General features: G+C 31.2%; 1 protein-coding gene across 1 annotated transcript in view; it reads right to left on the minus strand.

The window, feature by feature from the left end:
* The window catches only part of LOC124362518 (gamma-aminobutyric acid receptor subunit alpha-6-like), a 95,415-nt gene that overhangs the window by 28,118 nt on the left and 49,308 nt on the right, over positions 1-17,989 (minus strand). Inside the window, exon 2 of the mRNA XM_046817095.1 lies at positions 8,912-8,958. Within this exon, the coding sequence (XP_046673051.1) occupies positions 8,912-8,952 (41 nt within the window). The 5' untranslated portion in view covers positions 8,953-8,958. The remainder of the gene's footprint in view (positions 1-8,911; positions 8,959-17,989) is intronic.

A 17,989-nucleotide genomic window follows, 5' to 3' on the forward strand; every position in this document is an offset into this window, starting at 1 on the left:
TGAAAGTTCTGAACGTATTAAGGCATTTCACTTGACAAATTTAGCATAATTTAAAGATAAAATTACATTTAAACCATATTGTCGAGAGAGATGCGGTTAGTAAAATTGACAATTGTACATCTATAGTAAATTTAATAATTATAACACTACATTACATGATATAATTCTTTAAATATATGTAATTATAGTTCATGGTAAAATTTGGAGTTCGTGTAGGGATATTGTATGTGAACAAATCAAAACAACTCGAATCCTAACATTTCTGAGAAAATATTTTATATTTAACAGTTTGAAATGGTGTACTAAAACATGGCATATTTGAGGCTTTAAAAGAGGGGGTACTCTAATTATCTTAATAAAATACGAGTAACAAAACATTTAAATAATTAATCTGCATTGAATTTGATTAAAAGACGTGACACAAATCATAATTGCCAAATTTGACTAATTCCAAAATAGGTAATCTGAAAAAGATAACATTGTTGTAACTCAAAGAAGTTTAATGGATTGTTACCTCATTTAATTGCCTTTCAAAAGGAAATATTCTGTACTAAAACTACTTCTCTGTCCAAACAAATCTTTCAGTGAGAGCTAATTAACCTTTATTTCAACGTTAAAAATTAAAAAATTACCAATATTCTTACTCAAAATATAAAAATTCAATCTGGTAAAAATAATCAACTTCTGTTCTCAACTTATAAAGACTGTAGTGTTTTAAATGTTGCCATTATTATTATAATAAAATTTTTATTTTTGGAACATTTGTAAGGATAAAAAATTGTTGTATGGTGTAAATAGTGTTTTAGATAAAGATATTAAAGAAAAGAAGATTAAAGATATTAAGATATAGTAATTTAGTGTTTGTATTAAAGATATTATAAAAATTTAGTGATATGTTGGTCCAATGTATTACTGAATTAAAATTATTAGTCGCTTTTACGGTTTACTTAAGCCCTAAAATTTACGCACATTCAAGACATAAACAGTAAATATAAGCATATTTATCACAATGGTTGTCATCGAAATCATAATGATGTTTACTGCTATCACATAATGCTATAGAAATTATTACCAAATGTATATGGAAATTATTTCGTTTTAAAGTAAACAAAATGTGTGTGAGAAGAGGGCAGGAAATTATTTACTTTGATCCGTTTGTACCTTTTTACTTTTATTGTTGTCTGTTGGAAGGAATCCATACACTCTTGAAATATCCTAAAATAATGTATTATTCAACGAGAGAAGACAAACCTGAGCAAAAATGAAAGTTGTTCAGCAATCTCACACGTGCTTTACATACTAATGAATATGGAGAACATATTTACTTTGGTAGGGTTTCCCTCAACACTCGATTTTGTAGAAAAATTTAAAAAGAAAACTTATATTCAGAAATTTTATCTTAGCGAATTCAAAAGCAGTTCAAGGGATCTAAAGAACATCAAATAGAGCAAAGTAATTATCACATTTATTCGCATTAATCCCTGTCAGGTACTATTAGTACGTGACTGACACCACTGTCATTTCCATGTACAGAGTATGGGTTTGCGATCACATTGAGGCTATGTATTCTAAACTATATAAAAACATTACTCAATATGCGTATTACGTATCAACACACAGTTGTATACCACGCACTTATGGTTTACTTTTCATGTTTTCTACAACCAGCAAACTTAATGGGAACGTTTGACAGAGGAAAATGGCGTAGATAGGAAATAGGACATTAGAGGGTTGACCTATTTGATTCCCCCGACACCCATTCGTGGGGTGGGTGGATAGACTATTTAATCCATTACAACCCTCGCAGCTCAGGGAGTAATTTTGTTCTACATTTATATGGCTGCATGAGAAGGTTTATTTCATCATTTGTCTTGCAGTTCTGAGTTCCAAAATGATAGAGCTTACACACTGGTAACTCCCACCTGTCACGGAGAGGACATTAAAACCTTACTGACGGAGTATTATTTTGTAATTCAGAGAGAGCGTTAAAAGTTAGCTAAACAGTAAGCACGTCGCAGGCGAGTGGAGATAGGGCAATTTGTGAAATTCACTGATTCCAAATCAAATTTGATTCCTATTCAAAGGGCAGCCACCAGAAGACTTGAAAGCGGGATCGTAATACGGATTACGATTGACATTTCGTCTTTTAGCACGACGACCTCGTATTTGGAGCCAACTCACTTCGATACCTTTCATGTTCTTAATCCACATCGGGCTAATCGCTGATAAGGAATATACACACATCGATTATTCATTTGTTCCGGTTTGAGTCACATCTTTCAGTAAATTGTCAGATAGAACATCGTATTTTACCAGTGCGCATCCTTATCCCGATACACTCTTTTATACAGGTTACTTTAAAAGTGAGTGGTTAAAGCCTTGCTTAAATCAATGCTTCCAAACTAAAACTCCAAAATGAGAGTAGTATTGGTTTGAGATAAAAATAACACATTTGAAAAATTAACATAACAACTTTAGACCCATATATAAATGTTAAAATGTTCCCAATATCTCTGAAATTAACTATAAAAATTGCAATATTGAAATCCATCTTATTCTCTTTAACAGGACAAGTGTATGTGGTTTACGTAATACCATTATTATCTTATTATCGTTATAACATGGTATTCGTCCTTATCGTGTGAATTATTGATGGTCTGTACTGAACTTCTTCCGCCCTTTTTACAATTGGAAGTAGAAGACGAGGGACCCACTTATTAAACTTAGTCCTAAACAACCTTTGGATTACCTCCTGTCTGAATCCTATGAGAAGAGTTAACAAGCTCTATCTCATTCATGTCTCCTTGGAAGAACTGATTGCTAGCTCTTTTTCAGCCTCTTCTAGCAAAAGTGACCAGGGGAAGCCAATACTACTTCATAAGCTACCCACTGTAACTGTCATCCTCCACAATACACACACTTCTCGACCAGTCATTTACCCCATTATTTGGACATTTACGGTTAGTAATGAGCCAAAAATGTATCGACCTTGGTTTTCCGTTCTGTTATTGGAGGCTTCTAAGAGTGATAATTTTTGAAATCCAAATATTGAAAATTTTCTCTAGACGCAGAAAATATATTATTTTTTATTTGTTCTTCCTATAATGTGTTATTTAAGTCAATTAAAGACATGTGCGACAAAAACGGCTGAATACAAAATAGCGTAATCACAAATATTAAAGGCTCACAAAAATAGGTAACGGGTTCGAATCCCGACTGAGCATACAACATATACATATAGTTTGGTACAAGTTCAGGAAATAAAATAGTAGACACATAAACAAGCAAAAATGTGTATATAAACATATGTTATATTTCGCTTTGTTTAGTATCTGTATTTCCATATATGTGTTTGTATTTCAAAAACCATATCTCATAAGGTTAATATCTCGAAACTTAAGCTCCTACGAATTCTAATGAATATAATGTGTTAATTTTGACGAAGTACTCCTTTTGAAACAATTGCTACAAAGGTTTTATGGCGCCATACTTTTAGCCATCTGGATTCCCTATTATATATATATATATATATATATATATATATATATATATATACAAACACATACACACACACACACATATATATATATATATATATATATATATATATATATATATATATACTCGTATATTCAATTAATTATTAATGGTTTCATAAATAAATTATATTTAAGATACATCAGCTTTGTACGCAGCAATTTTCAATTATAGAGGTTAACGTTTCAAGCTAAAGCATTCCCTCAAAGTCGTCCTCACGGAAAGCACATCAACTGTCAAAGACATAACAGGCTTTTACCGGTCGTGTGGAGTTCCTTACTGCTCATTAAAACGGAGCATTAGAGCTAAGTAAACCAGGTTTGTTGTTAAGACGAGACGTACGAGGAAGTCTAATGGACTTAGAACGATATGTCAATCTTCGTTTATCACATGCCTTTAACAATTTAAATGCATTAGTCCGTGCTTTTCAAATATGATACCTCTACATCAAATAGGTAGCTTATTATTTTCTGAAGACATCGATATTCTTAGGAACAGAGACAATGTGATGGTGTGATGTGATTCGCTTGGCTGTGACAGTTTTGAAAAACTGCAATACTATTGGATTAGAGTTGAAGCTGATACAATAGTATTACAAATAATAATACTTGAGTCGTAAATGAGTTGTGTATGACAATTAACGATGTTATCACTAATTTGTTGTGTTATATAAAAAAGTTGTGCATATTCAGGACTAGTGCAAAACGGGAGGCGGTGTCGGTTCTGTGAGTTTCTAGACTGTAAAAATCTGCACCCCGTGATTATTATTAGTATCATAGAAGTTTTGGGATCTTTTTACATAATGGTTGGTAGATATAAAAAAATTTACATGCAGAGCAACATGAAAACTATATAAGTAACAATATATATATATATATATATATATATATATATATATATATATATATATATATATATATAGTAACAATTTCAACAGGCCGGTAGATCTATATATGACGCAAACATAAATAGTAATAATAGTAAAATAATATCCTAATAAAAGTATAACATTTAACAATAAAAATATATAATGGATACAAAATATAAAAAAGTTAGATTTTGTAAATCTGGTTCAGTTGGAAGAAAATGTAGATTTTTGTCAACTAAAATAGTAATATAGTTTCACCATACATTGGAACGAAATGACGTACCAATCTGGCCAATGAACTTCCCGAGATATTTATTAGATCAATTTGTGTATAGTGTTTTTAAACTTGTTCCAGTATTTTTTTTTCGCCAGTTCTTGCTGATCATAAGTTTCTTTTTGGATTTTTCCCTCAATATCTCAAAGATTATTGAGATAAAAAAGTTTGTAAAAAGTAGTTAAGGAATTTTAACATGTACTTTTTACTTTTTCAAAGCCCATTATTATTTTTGCGAGTCGTCCTTAAATTTGCATGCCCGCCATATTGCAACGAAATTTGGCAAAAGACTTAAATTAACCAAAATATTTATTTGAGTATAAGAATAAAGTCCAAGATAACTAAGAATGCATTCCACCTAAGTTGTCTACGCAAATGAGATTTGGCTACTGCTTTCTCAAAGTTGCCTTTTTCATCTATTTGGTTGGGAATCTTGACTCGCCACGGTAGTTGCAGTATGCGATTTGGTCAGCTTATTGTATCAGAACAGTCTCATATATTACCAGATCGTATTTCAAACAAGAAAATGTACCAATTTATAGAATACTATATGTAGCATTTGCTACATAGGCAATTTAAAATATATTTATCAAATATTAATGCAAGAAATTATATGCAAAAATATTTTAGAATTTAATCAGTGATGTCAATATATCGGTAAATTAAATTATGTAATTTATCCAAGAAAGGGTCCGCGGATGTAGGAATGGTATAGTGACAGCAGATTTGTTCTGGTAAGATATGACTGTTCTTCTTTCTGACCTTGTGACTGGGATAGTCGGATGCCAATCAAAGACGTCAGTTTTAGTTAGCTGGTTAGGTGAAAGGGGTCGGTACAAAAACCTCGGGCACGCGCTTTTCGGAGTCTTTTGCGTATATTTTTTCGGTTAATTGTTGATGGTTTACGTTTGACTGTTTACCCTACCAATCTGTGCAGAATATTGCGTGTGTAGCTCTGTTATAGTCGAATTATGAATTGTAGATGTGGGTTTTGTTGTCAACTAATGTTAGATTCCTTTTACAGGAATTATTGTATTATTTTTATGCAAAAGAGAAATACAAGATTTGAATTCACTTAATAATTAATGCAAGATTTCAAGAGAGAACGTGTCGTTGCAAGTATTGTTCAAAGTAAATTTTTCATTTTTAAGATTATTTAAAAGTTACTTATACAACAGTTCCAATAATTTTTATACATCAAGATATACATTTTTTAGTAAATATTTTTGGGTGAAACATAGAGTAGTTAAAGGTTCCCAAGTGGTAGAAAGAATTTTTCAGCAAGTTTTTAGTTTAGTTTTATTTAGCCTCGTTTATAATAGAGCAGACTACATTTTATTTTGAATTGAATAATACATTTTATTTTATATGAGTTTTATAAGAAATTTAAATTTTTAATTCGATTTAAAAACTCGAAGTTAACTTTAATTTAATTTAATTCTAATTGAAAAAAAGAAAACCTTTTTTTGAGAAAACAGTTACAAAAAAGTGGTTATGTAAGCTTTTGGAAATTAAATCTAAATATCTAACAAGTACCAGGATTGTTATTTTAAGTTCTATTTAAATTGAAATTAATGAACTGCTAATTAATAAAAAAAATTTTAATTGATTTGAGAAAGTATCTGTGTACCATAATAAAGATAATTAATTAGATTTTAGACTGGATAGTTAACTGCAGTTAAGCTAATAAAAAATTGCGTGGATGGATTTTGTGAAACTTGCGGATTTCTCTACACAATGCATAATCTAATACTACAGAATGGTTTTCACAAATATCTTTCGCTGAAAACATTGTTTGCAATATAAGAAGGTATGTAATTTATGGTCAAATTATACTCGTAATCATTCATAATGCACATTTTCACATCCATGAAAGGACATTAACGCCATGAATCATGACATATTTCAAAGACGTGGATAAAAACTTCACTTAGACCAGGGAGTTATCTACTATGTGCAGCTTTGAAAATAGTGTAATTAGAGATTATAACTACTTCATACATTTGGCTAACTTACTAGTTGTAAATTTAATTAAAGTTCTCCATCCAATAAATGATCTGACATGAGTATGCTGATGTAATGTGATAGGTTAGTTTGGCTTACAGACTATAAAGAATAAATAAACATTATATGAAAAAATAAAATAAAAAATAACCGGCTGCACGTTAAGAAACTCTTTTGACTTTTTTCGGAACACACGCAATTTCTTATACTGTCTCTAAAATCAAGCTATACGACAATACAAGCCTTTCCTTCTTTGGACACATGATAAAAATCTAACGGTATTTTAATTTAAATCTATAAATATATACACATCACACCAAATTTTATTAAACTTTACTACATGGTTTAATGTGTCAACGGTATATATAAAAGCCAATGTCCTCGCTCACTCATCACTAATTCTTTAACTCCACAATATCCCTGAAAGCTGAAATTTGGTACACGTATGCTTCATGATTTAAATAGAAAAATTATAGAGATTTCATAAAGATCAAACATCTAAAGGGATTGAAATGGGGTGGCAACTCCTAGAACAACTATATTTCCTTTATCAACTTCTCAATATCCTAGAAACATGAAATTTGACACAGAGTTGTTTTATATTTGACGCCCTGGAAGAACTATATTTTTGTATTTGTTTTACAATTTCCTAACGTCTTGAAAAATTAAAATTTAACACTCGTTCCTCATCATCTACATAGAAAAATTATCATGAAGATCAACCAACCATACGGCCTTAAATCGGGTTGAGACCTCTTAAAGAAATATATATCTGTGTTTAAACATCCATCTGTTATAGAAAGGTGGATTTTCACCCCACCAGTGTATTATAATCTCAAAAGATTACCAGTAACCGAAATACCTTAAACCGGAAGTACCCGCTTTGTGACCGATGTAGAATATTTAAGTAAACTATATAGTTCTGATTAACAATATATCAAACGCTACTACAGTACTGGAAGTAGATTCCAATGATCGGAAGTAGTCATTTTTTGACCAAAGCAATGTATGCTACACTGTAGTAGTGTAGTATTCATCAGCCAAAGTAAGCTTTTAGACCAACTTCCTTGGCCGGTAAAAGCTATGATAGCGCCGGAAGTCTTGAGACTGGAAGAATATTTTAAATGTAACTAAATATCTTTTGATTGAAGACGACTTTTTAGATCAATGTACTCGTATGAACAAGTTTTCTTGATCGGGACCACAAAATTAACGCTACGGAAGACCGGAAGTAAATTACAATGGCCGGTCGCTCTTTTACCATAGTAGGCTTTCGGACAAACGTATTACTTATTTTCTTGATCGAGGTAACAATGCAAACGTTACTAAGGCACTGGGAATAACTTACACCGGGAGAAGATCGAAGGGCCAGAAGTAGATTCTTTTTGACTAAAGTAGGGTTCTCAAGTCGTACAATTATGTCCCCAAATTATGGTCCCCAATTATGTACATATTTTTTAATCGGGGAAACATGATCTATTATAGCGTGTGTGTTATATAATTGACCCGAACCAGAAATGCTTCTTCACAAGATAAACTTAAAATAAGAGCCAGTGGAACATTTGTTTACCTTTTGAACTTCTCAGAAATCAATAAAACTGAAATAACCAATTAACTGAATTACCATCAACATATATATTTCCGATTCAAAATTATCAAAGCACTCCTTCATACCATACATCCTTCCACTACTATTACTGCGGACTTGATAATCCTCCACTCTGTTTTTAAACCTTTAAAGTGTTACTTAAATTGTTAGATGTATCGATTCTAAAAATATGCGTTATATTTCATATGTACTTATATGTGTTTCACTCCGACATATGGGCTCCAACAAACATTGCTCTTTAAACAAATTTTGTTATTCTGTAATTGATCGGAAAATTTGAACATCTTCCAGTGAAAATCAATCATTTTAAGGAGTATTATTATAAAGGATATGTCTATGAGTACCTGTACTGAAATAATAAATCGTGTGTAAAGCCCAAGTAACTGATATTTTGATAATAAAACCATGAAAATAATATATTATACTCTTTTATTATACAAAATCATGAAGAAATTTCAACTACTGATCTTTCTATGGAGCTATGAAAATTATAACTATGAAACTTAATTTATCAATGGTACCCAGGTCATTTAGAATCATGAACATCACATAAAAGAATATCTGAGAAGAGAAAGCGTTGGGGAGGGCACAGATAGGGGGAGGAGGAGGTGGCACTTACCCCAACCAGTACCACGTCAGCAGCAGTAGAAGTGGCCTCATCTGACCCTGCAACATGCCACCGTACTTACAGTACATCCTCCATACATTACACCAATTACGCGACACACACTCACTATGATTAGTTCACAACAAGACGTCATTCCAACAGCTGTGTCGTGGCGCCAGTTGTTGCAGCAGTGAAATGGGTTTGGGGAACAATTAGGTTACAACCTAATCGTTACACTGAGCCACACCTTATGAAATCCTGTACTATTTGTGTATAGGAATTTATTATTTAGTCAGGTTTACAGTGCACAAATCTGGATTATTCAAAGGCTTTCAATAAAGGAGAAGAAGTGGAACGTAGGTCCAGGAGCTAAGACCAATTTGCATTCTATTACTCAAACTCTAGTGGAATCGATAGAGAAATTTCCTTTGAAAAAATTGATCGTAAGCCGCGTTAGTTTTGGTGGTCATTGTAATTGGAGGTTATGAAAAGGGTTAAAAATATTTAATGATAATTTTTTCTCAGATCATCTTTTTATTAGCTTGACACCCTTTAAACCAACCGTCAGACGCGTAAATAAGTATTAAATCAGAGTCAGCTACATGCCTTTAAAGTGGCGACTTTCAGTTCCTTTATCATTGTCTGACGGTGGTATGACTTTTATATGTGTGCCTAACGGTCTTTCAAGTGTCTTCTGCTAGGAAAAATATAATCTAACAACAGGTTTTATATTTTAAACCTGTTCTTTACTTTTCCATTTCGATCTCCACCAAACTAGCTGGCTGACAGTTGCGTTCTTTCTTAAACAATTCCTCAACAGAACAGATTTCAAGAAAAAAAAACCAGGCTTGTGCTTATAAAGTAAATCGGCTCACACCTCCTAGATTATGAAGAATTATTGTAAATCTAACATTAATTTGACATATATACTAACAACTGTAGAAATAACAACAAGATTAAATTATTTATTGGCACAACTACAACAATACAGTTTTGTGTGCACGTCACAATACAATTAAAAACATCATACTTCAAGTAATTACTATAAATTTCTAGCCTAAACTAAATGAAAATTGACGGATATTTCATACAATGATGGGGACAGCCTCGTCAAGACTGTAGTAAGCCTTTCCGATCAGATGACGCCTCAGACGCGTCTTGAAAACTTAATACTAGGAGATTTCTCAACATCTTAGGGCATAGAGTTAAATGTTTTTGGACCATAACAATATGGTTTAAACATAAATAGTATAAAATTTTTTATACTGAGCTCGGATCTTTTTCGGGTATTGTAATTATGTTTTAGAGTAGGAAAAATATTGTGTTGCTGAAATCACTCTGAAATTTGTTAGAAAAGTTGATCTAATAAATATTTGGGCTAAGATCATTAACCAGCTTGCTGCACTATTTAGTTCCAATATTCTATATCCTTTCATGTTGATAAAAACTTCACAAAACCGTTATTTATGCATTTTGAGAAAATAAAAAAGGTGTTTTGGAATGCATTTAAAATTTCCTAAACTTTTTGTTATAATGTTTTGTTATATAGATATTTAGTAGGCTAAAAAATATATTTACGCCTTCCGACTGAGTCGAAGGACTTGAAACTAGTATTTCAATAGTTAGGTTGTAATAATATAAACTTTTGTATACAATTTCTATACCCGCGGAGATATTTTAAAATCTTTGTGTTTTTATTTACGAGAACAAAACATGTACTAAAATATATGAAGTATTAAGAAAATAATAATTAAAATTAGTATCAAAATAGGTCGAATGGGAAGATATGAACTCATTACTTAAAATCTTGAAATGACAAGGGTTTCATAACACAAATTTTTAACGAAGCAATAGGTTTTGAAGAGCGAAGCAAGGGAAATAAACTATATTGCAGTGTATCCCCAAAAGAGTTTTTCTTTCAAACGAAAATCCTTGAAAGCTTTGAAGTGAGTGAATGAGCGTGAACATCCTCATTACCCCGTACCCTGTGCAATACAGGGTGTTCTGCTAACTGGGCCTTACTCTCTCTCTATCTCTCTCTTTCTCAGTGCTTTCCGTATTCAAATAATCAACATGATTTGTATTCTGTTTCCTTCTTCCTAAAGACGGAATTTTATAAGTTTGGTAAATATTACTTCGCGATTTTCACTTAGATTTAGTGAGTCTTCGGTGCAGTTCATTACGTTTGGGAATTTCCCCCTTCGGTCCTAGGCGACTAGGCAACAATTGTGTATTAATCTAACAAAATTTACATCTGTCAAACCAATCTTGATACACGCTATTTCTGCAAACCCAGTACTCTCCTACATGACTAATTCTGTTACTGGATGCCTTAATATAAATATTGTTCTGTTATCACCGACACTAGATTTGAAGAAATGTTGAAGATTACACATATTGGTCCCAAATGGTCTTGCCACAATTTGTTTTGACGTAACTTAATGTTTCTCAACCAACTGACTAATTCACTATTAAAGCCAATATGCTGTATTTTGTACACACCTCGACGAACAGTGTTATCACAGTGAAATCCTTGTTATATTTAGGTCTTGTTTTATAGTCAATGCTCAGGTAAAAGATGCAATAAAAATGTATACGTATATGTCTTAATAAAAACACGTGCTTTCGAAATGTAACTTTGAGATTCGGGGTAAAAGACGTTATTTTCCCCACTGTTTACTGAAAGTGGAATAAAAGGTAAAGGTAAAGGTGGATTCAATTAATTGTCCTTCAAGTAAAAATCTTATTCTTATCATATTTGTTCAACGTGTAACACAAACCCACAATTGTGTTTCTGAACTGGTTGGTCATAGTGTTTCAAAACAAGTTTGTGTATTCTAACGCTCATGTTATAAAAATAAGCAAACATTATCTACATAACATAATTGAATATATCGATTTTAGTGTTAAATGAATCTCCGTTTCGTCGGCCATTGTGAAATGGGTAAAGGAAAAGAACGACCGAAGGGTACGAGCATGTGCTTGATGGTTACGCTGCAATTAGATAATAGTAATCGTGTTTAAAATAATTGAGACTGAATACGTTTTTAAGGATATATTCAAGGTATGAGGATATTACCTTTCACATGGCGAAGTAAACGACTGGACCAAATTTTGTTTATATAAATTTATTCCTCAATATAGTTGTTCTTTTTAAAGTCCTCATTTCAACTTTGTGTAATATAGGACGTAATTTTGATCTCACAAATATTCGTAATATCTCATAAATCTTGAAAGCGTGCAATTTTTACAAGAGGCTTATGAATTGAAATCTCAGTAATGAAGCATGGCCCAGTCATCACCCCTTACTCCCGGGTGCTCCCACATAATTACAAAAATAATATACTATAATAATTCTCATAACATGTTTAATTATACTCCATTGACTAAAACATATGACGGCATAAACGTTTGTATCAGTGTTAGAATACAAAACATATATAAGCAGATAAAATTAGGATATGATTTAAGGGATTATTATGGACTGTAAAGAATATCAATAAATCAACAAAACACAATGTTTAAAATAATATAAAATTAATAAAAAAATATGACGGAAAGAATTGACAAAATCTATATAATTTTATAACTAAAATTATGTTTTAATATGAAATTTCTTTCGCATCATTTGTAGAAAATCTCACAAATGTTACAGATACATTATTATACGGTTTATTAAATAAAAGGATTCTTTCAAATGTATCGTACTGTAAAAAAATGTATCTGTGTAGCGGAGTTGTGAACTTTGTAAATTTTGACCGGCTACCATATTGAAATGAAATAGTGTACCAAGCTGGCCTATGTACTTGCCGAGAGAGAGTTATAAGATACAATTTTATATTAAGTTTGGTTTTGTTTCAGCATTTCTTTCGCCAGTTTTTGTTGATCGAAAAATACTTATGGGTTTAACGATTGATGGCTATCTCGACAGTTATTCGGGATAAAAGACCTGTTTTTAGGAAAATGTTTAAGAAACATAAGCGTTCCAAACCATTGTTTATTTTTTGGCTAGGTTCATTAATAGGCATTATGCATTTGTTTAACTTGAAAGACCGCTACACTGGATCGAAATGGTGTACCAAGTTTGAACTTTTTTGACAATTTCTTTCCCCAGTTCTTAATGATTGACATGTTACCTATATCTTCAATAATTGTTGAAACCTCTCGGCATAAAAAACAATTGGTTTGTAAACAAAGTTTAGAATATTTAATCTTTAAAAAATACTTTACGTTTTCTATAGATTCTTAAATAACGGAGTTGTAAATTTCTAACTTCGAAAGGCCTTCATATTAGGGTAAACTTGCTAACCAATCTGATTAACAAACTTAGCCGAGACGTTTATTTATAACATATTTTTGTATACGTTTCAAGTTGTTACAAAAATATGTTAACCTGCTTTTGTGGGTCAGTTATTGTTTCCACAAGCCACGTTATATACTCGCATGCATATTCCACGAGGATATACGTGTGCTGTATAACGTGGTTCTATAGCCTTTTAGTTTTTTGCTCTGAATATCATGTTTGATGAGTTTATGTAGAATCTTCCGTAAGTGCTACCACAATAAAGTTTTAGAATGACAGGTTATTGAAGTCAGACAGCAAGTTAACAACAAGTAAAGGTTAATTCGTAAAATATATATAATTTGTGAAGTTTAACTATAAATAACATATTTTTTTTAACAAAATATAAAGCCTATAAATTAGTAAAACAAATCATAGAAATTCCCTTCAAGAATGACTTCTTTTCAGAATATTCTGATAAGTGTTGTATCAAGAAGTGGATCAAACCTATCAATAAAGAATCTTACATTTCATTGCATCTCAAGTTCCTTGAGGTTCATTTCATGAAACATTCAAAAGGTAACGAAGTTACACAGTCAACAACATTCATTCTAATTAACTTGTTTGTAAGGACTAATTCTGCCAAACACTGCCCTAATTCTAGAGGTTACGTGTGTACATATTACTACTTAAAATATTGTTTGTGTTATTTTTATATTACTGTAGTAATCTAATTTTTTAATGACCACTTCTTATACATTAATGTCAAAGTTGTAAGATATGATTTTTATTTCAATAGTGTATATTATGTTTCTAAATATATAAATATAAATATATATATATATATAAATATTATATATTATTATATTGTATTATATTAAAGTGACTAAAGTGGTCCAATGTAGGCCATAAAATTATAAATATAAATAAATTGTATTATATTATATAAAAAACGATAACAAACATTTCTCATAAATAGAAGAATTCTTATTTATCTGTGCAAATAGAAAAACAAAATAAAATTAATTAGTCCTCATTATTATACAGAAGCAGAGAATACATGCGGTATACAGCATTCCAATATTTTAAATGACAGTGAGTCAACCAAATGCACCTAAAACTAGAAGATTTTACATGCTTGTTGTAGGTGTTTATGAAATTTACATCAAAACCAATCTTACAAAGGAAAGTAGAAACATGTTTCTTTACTTATATGCATTAGTACGATAAATAGCCCTAATAGATAATAATGGTGTAACGTAAATCGGGTTTTATTATAATTGTTCTTTCTACACAGTAGCTGTAGATAGATTTTGTGACACCTGAAATAAAATTGTTTCTTATGGGATTTACATGTGAGTGATATTTAAAAACATTAAGAGATACAAAAACAATTTTTATAGCACAGATATTACCAGATGTTATAAGTATTACAAAACACTTTTTTGTCTAGATCCATTCTGGAACACAATGGCGTATAGGATAGCTTGTCAATGACAGCCCAATTATTTATAAGATAAATTTTTGTACCAAACTAGTGTTACAAACTGTTTGGGGTTTTATTGGGATAGTTATCGTTTCCACAAGCCGGGTACTAATTTCAATAACCACGTTTTGTATTTCAATATTATATATCCTTTGCATAAATCATTGTTCATGAAAAGTCTACTGATAATGTAAACATGTAAAAGTTTTTCTATAGAGAGCGCACTCTACTCCTAGAATAGGTGTCATTTTAACAATATATATTTTGCAGATAGAATGTTTTCTTTCAAAAATGTTCTTTACATAACGTAATGTACCTTCTGGTTATGCTAGCCAGGCATGACTTGTCTGCATGAACTAGGTTAATATAAATCAGTTTTCGCCAACCGAGGATGGATTGTTAACTAATTGGATTGGAAGTTGAAGAGGAATTAGAATGTCAATGGGAAGCTTTCATATTGACATGAATATTAAAATAAATCTCGACTTCATATCGATTTTAGTACCCTTACTTTATTTTTGACGTTTTATAGAATATTTTAATAGCCAATCCATTCATATTAAAACAAATTGCTATATTAGAGATTTTTGTTTAGGTACTGATAATGTTTGGCTATACAGCATTCAAAGTTAATTCGTGTATTTTCTAAAGTTAAACATTACTGTAAGCTCCACGTTACGTTTTAGAACCAAATGGTATTTTAGTTTGGTCATTTGATATCTATAAATTTACTCTCCAACGTTCATTATTGATGACCGATGACACAAAAGATAACTGAATTACAGAGATCATTTGCCTTCATTACGTGTAACAGAAAATTATACACACAGTTTCGAGAACTCATTTGCTCTCTTATTGAAATGTCAACACCTAAAAAATTATAAGGTTTAATATGCAAGAAAGTTTCTAGAGACTCTTCTAGGTAGATGCGAATCTAAAGACGAAATCTTGGGGCACTGAGTCAACTGGCAAATGAATTGTCTGTGTGTGGTATTTCTGGAGCAAAATACCTTCCCTGTATATTAGCGTTTAAGAAATACTTGTCTTTATACATTAATTATAAAAGAATATATGTGGGTATGTTATTCTTTAGTTAAATTCTAAGATATAGCCTTAAAAAAAAAACACTATATTTTTCATCGAGCATCCTGAGCCATTCGGTCAGAAGGATCACTTTTTGTTTAGAAGCATCCATCCTCTGAGCTAATGCGGACTTGAGGACGAAGTAGTATAGGAAGCATATCGTACACCCGGTCCCTAGGAGCCTCCAACTCTTGGAAAATCTTCCCTTTAGGGTACTACAATTATAGAAGCCATTGCTGTGGACTGTAGGAATGTTCAGTTCCTAATTTCTAATAGTTTTTTGCATACAGACTCATTAACCAAGTCAGATTTAGCAGAATCGGCCATTCCTCAACCAAAAATATTCCGGATCCGGTCACCTAAAAGTCCTGTCTCTGCCTTAGCCTTCCCTCATGAAGCTTTTGTCCACTAAAAAGCGGCGTGGCGTCTAGAAGTTATCTAACCTCGAGGAAAACTGCTAGACTAGTTCATAACTGATTATGCAAAATAGAACTCAAAATTCAGGAGAAGAGCCTACAAATTTGTAATACATTGTAATAATAAGGCCTTAGATGTCTATCAACGTGGTATTAGTAACCTACGAAACTATTAGTGTAATAAATTTAGTGTATACACTAGGAAACTTAAAAATTTTAACATTGGACTAAAGAATAACTATATAGGCACTGAGAAAAATTTAGAGTATACAAATCTTTAAAACTGACACAGAAATATACGCAAAACCACAGTAGTTGATATTTTTTCAGTTAGGTACAACACAAGTTGTGGGCCTAGTTCATTAAAAACGACTAAACTTTTAGTTTATACACTGCTATGTCAATGTTCAAAAATTTAATAAAATATAGTAGATCGATCACCTAGTGCTCTTTAATGTCGTATTTTGAATTCACTTTAGAATTAAGAATTATGGAATCTATACAATGGTGTCACCCTAAGAGTACTTAGGAACGTTCTGAGTATAGATTTTTACATTCTGAAACCCTGAATCAGGTATATACCTTATTACTCTGTGCCTGAATTATACTACAAGTTATTAACTTAAAAGGTGTCCCGAAATCCTTTGACTAAGGAGGATGGATTTTGCTTCTATAGTAATTTTTTTTTGAAAATAGATTTGTTAACTTGATACTAACTATTATGATTTTATAATTGTATGTAATTGTTGTACAGCAAAAAAAAAAAAAAAAAAAAAAAAAAAAAAAAAAAAAAAAAAAAAAAATCCGTATAACAGATGTATGCACAACAAATTATCTTTTACCTTATAAGATCACCAATCTGTACAATATATTTTTAATTCTTCCTGATTCTTTGAAATAATAACACCCCAACAAGTTATTTTAAACAACAATTATAACTTAAAAAAGATCTAAATCTCGTAAATTCTATTATGCATTTGGTATGCATGCACCTTGAAGAGCAAAATAATGTATTATTATACTTATAACTATTCAGAATTTTCACTACGTTTCGAGATCTGCAATCTGATCTCTTCTTCAGGTGAATAACTAACCTAACACATAATTACAAAAATTCCATCACAATCCTTCCATCGTCAAAAACAAACTTTAAAAAAGAATTAATTAATATGTTGATATAACGTTTAAAAATATTAATAACATTAATAACAAAAATCTTCAATAACAAGAAAAATATTACTGAAAACAACGTTTTCCCTGTCTTTTGTGTTGTTTTATAAGAGAATAAAAATATTAATTGCCAAACACTCACATGGGGATGCAGATTGCCATAAAAAATGAAAAGTAAGAAAAAATGAAATTTTTTCCCAAAAGAGATGAAATGAAACTTGGCTTTATCAGAGGCGAAGCTAGGGCTATAAAGTCCTCTCTTCCCTTTAACCTCAATTATTTAATCAATTTACTATTTCAAAATTACAAAAATGACCATGCCAATTTTATTTTACTCGTATAGGGTACAATAAGTATTGAATAATTGTAATATTACTATGTTAGCCTAGCATTATTTTGAGTAACATAATAAGGAATTTCAAAACTTTGTATTATTTAAATAACATGCACTGTAGAAATTGTTTCATCATTATGTATTGTACGAGACAAACTAAAGAATAGTGAAATTGTTATCGATTATCGTGTACATTATACTAATAAATTGCTATCAAATAGGTTCCAGCCCATGTCCAGTGAAGTTTGTATTTCTGGTCACGTGCAACCTGTCACTTCCGGAAGTGCTGCAGCCGATGTCCGGTCCGTTTGTTGTCCTC

Source organism: Homalodisca vitripennis, chromosome 5 (genome assembly GCF_021130785.1).
Source record: "Homalodisca vitripennis isolate AUS2020 chromosome 5, UT_GWSS_2.1, whole genome shotgun sequence".
Classification (NCBI taxonomy): domain Eukaryota; kingdom Metazoa; phylum Arthropoda; class Insecta; order Hemiptera; family Cicadellidae; genus Homalodisca; species Homalodisca vitripennis.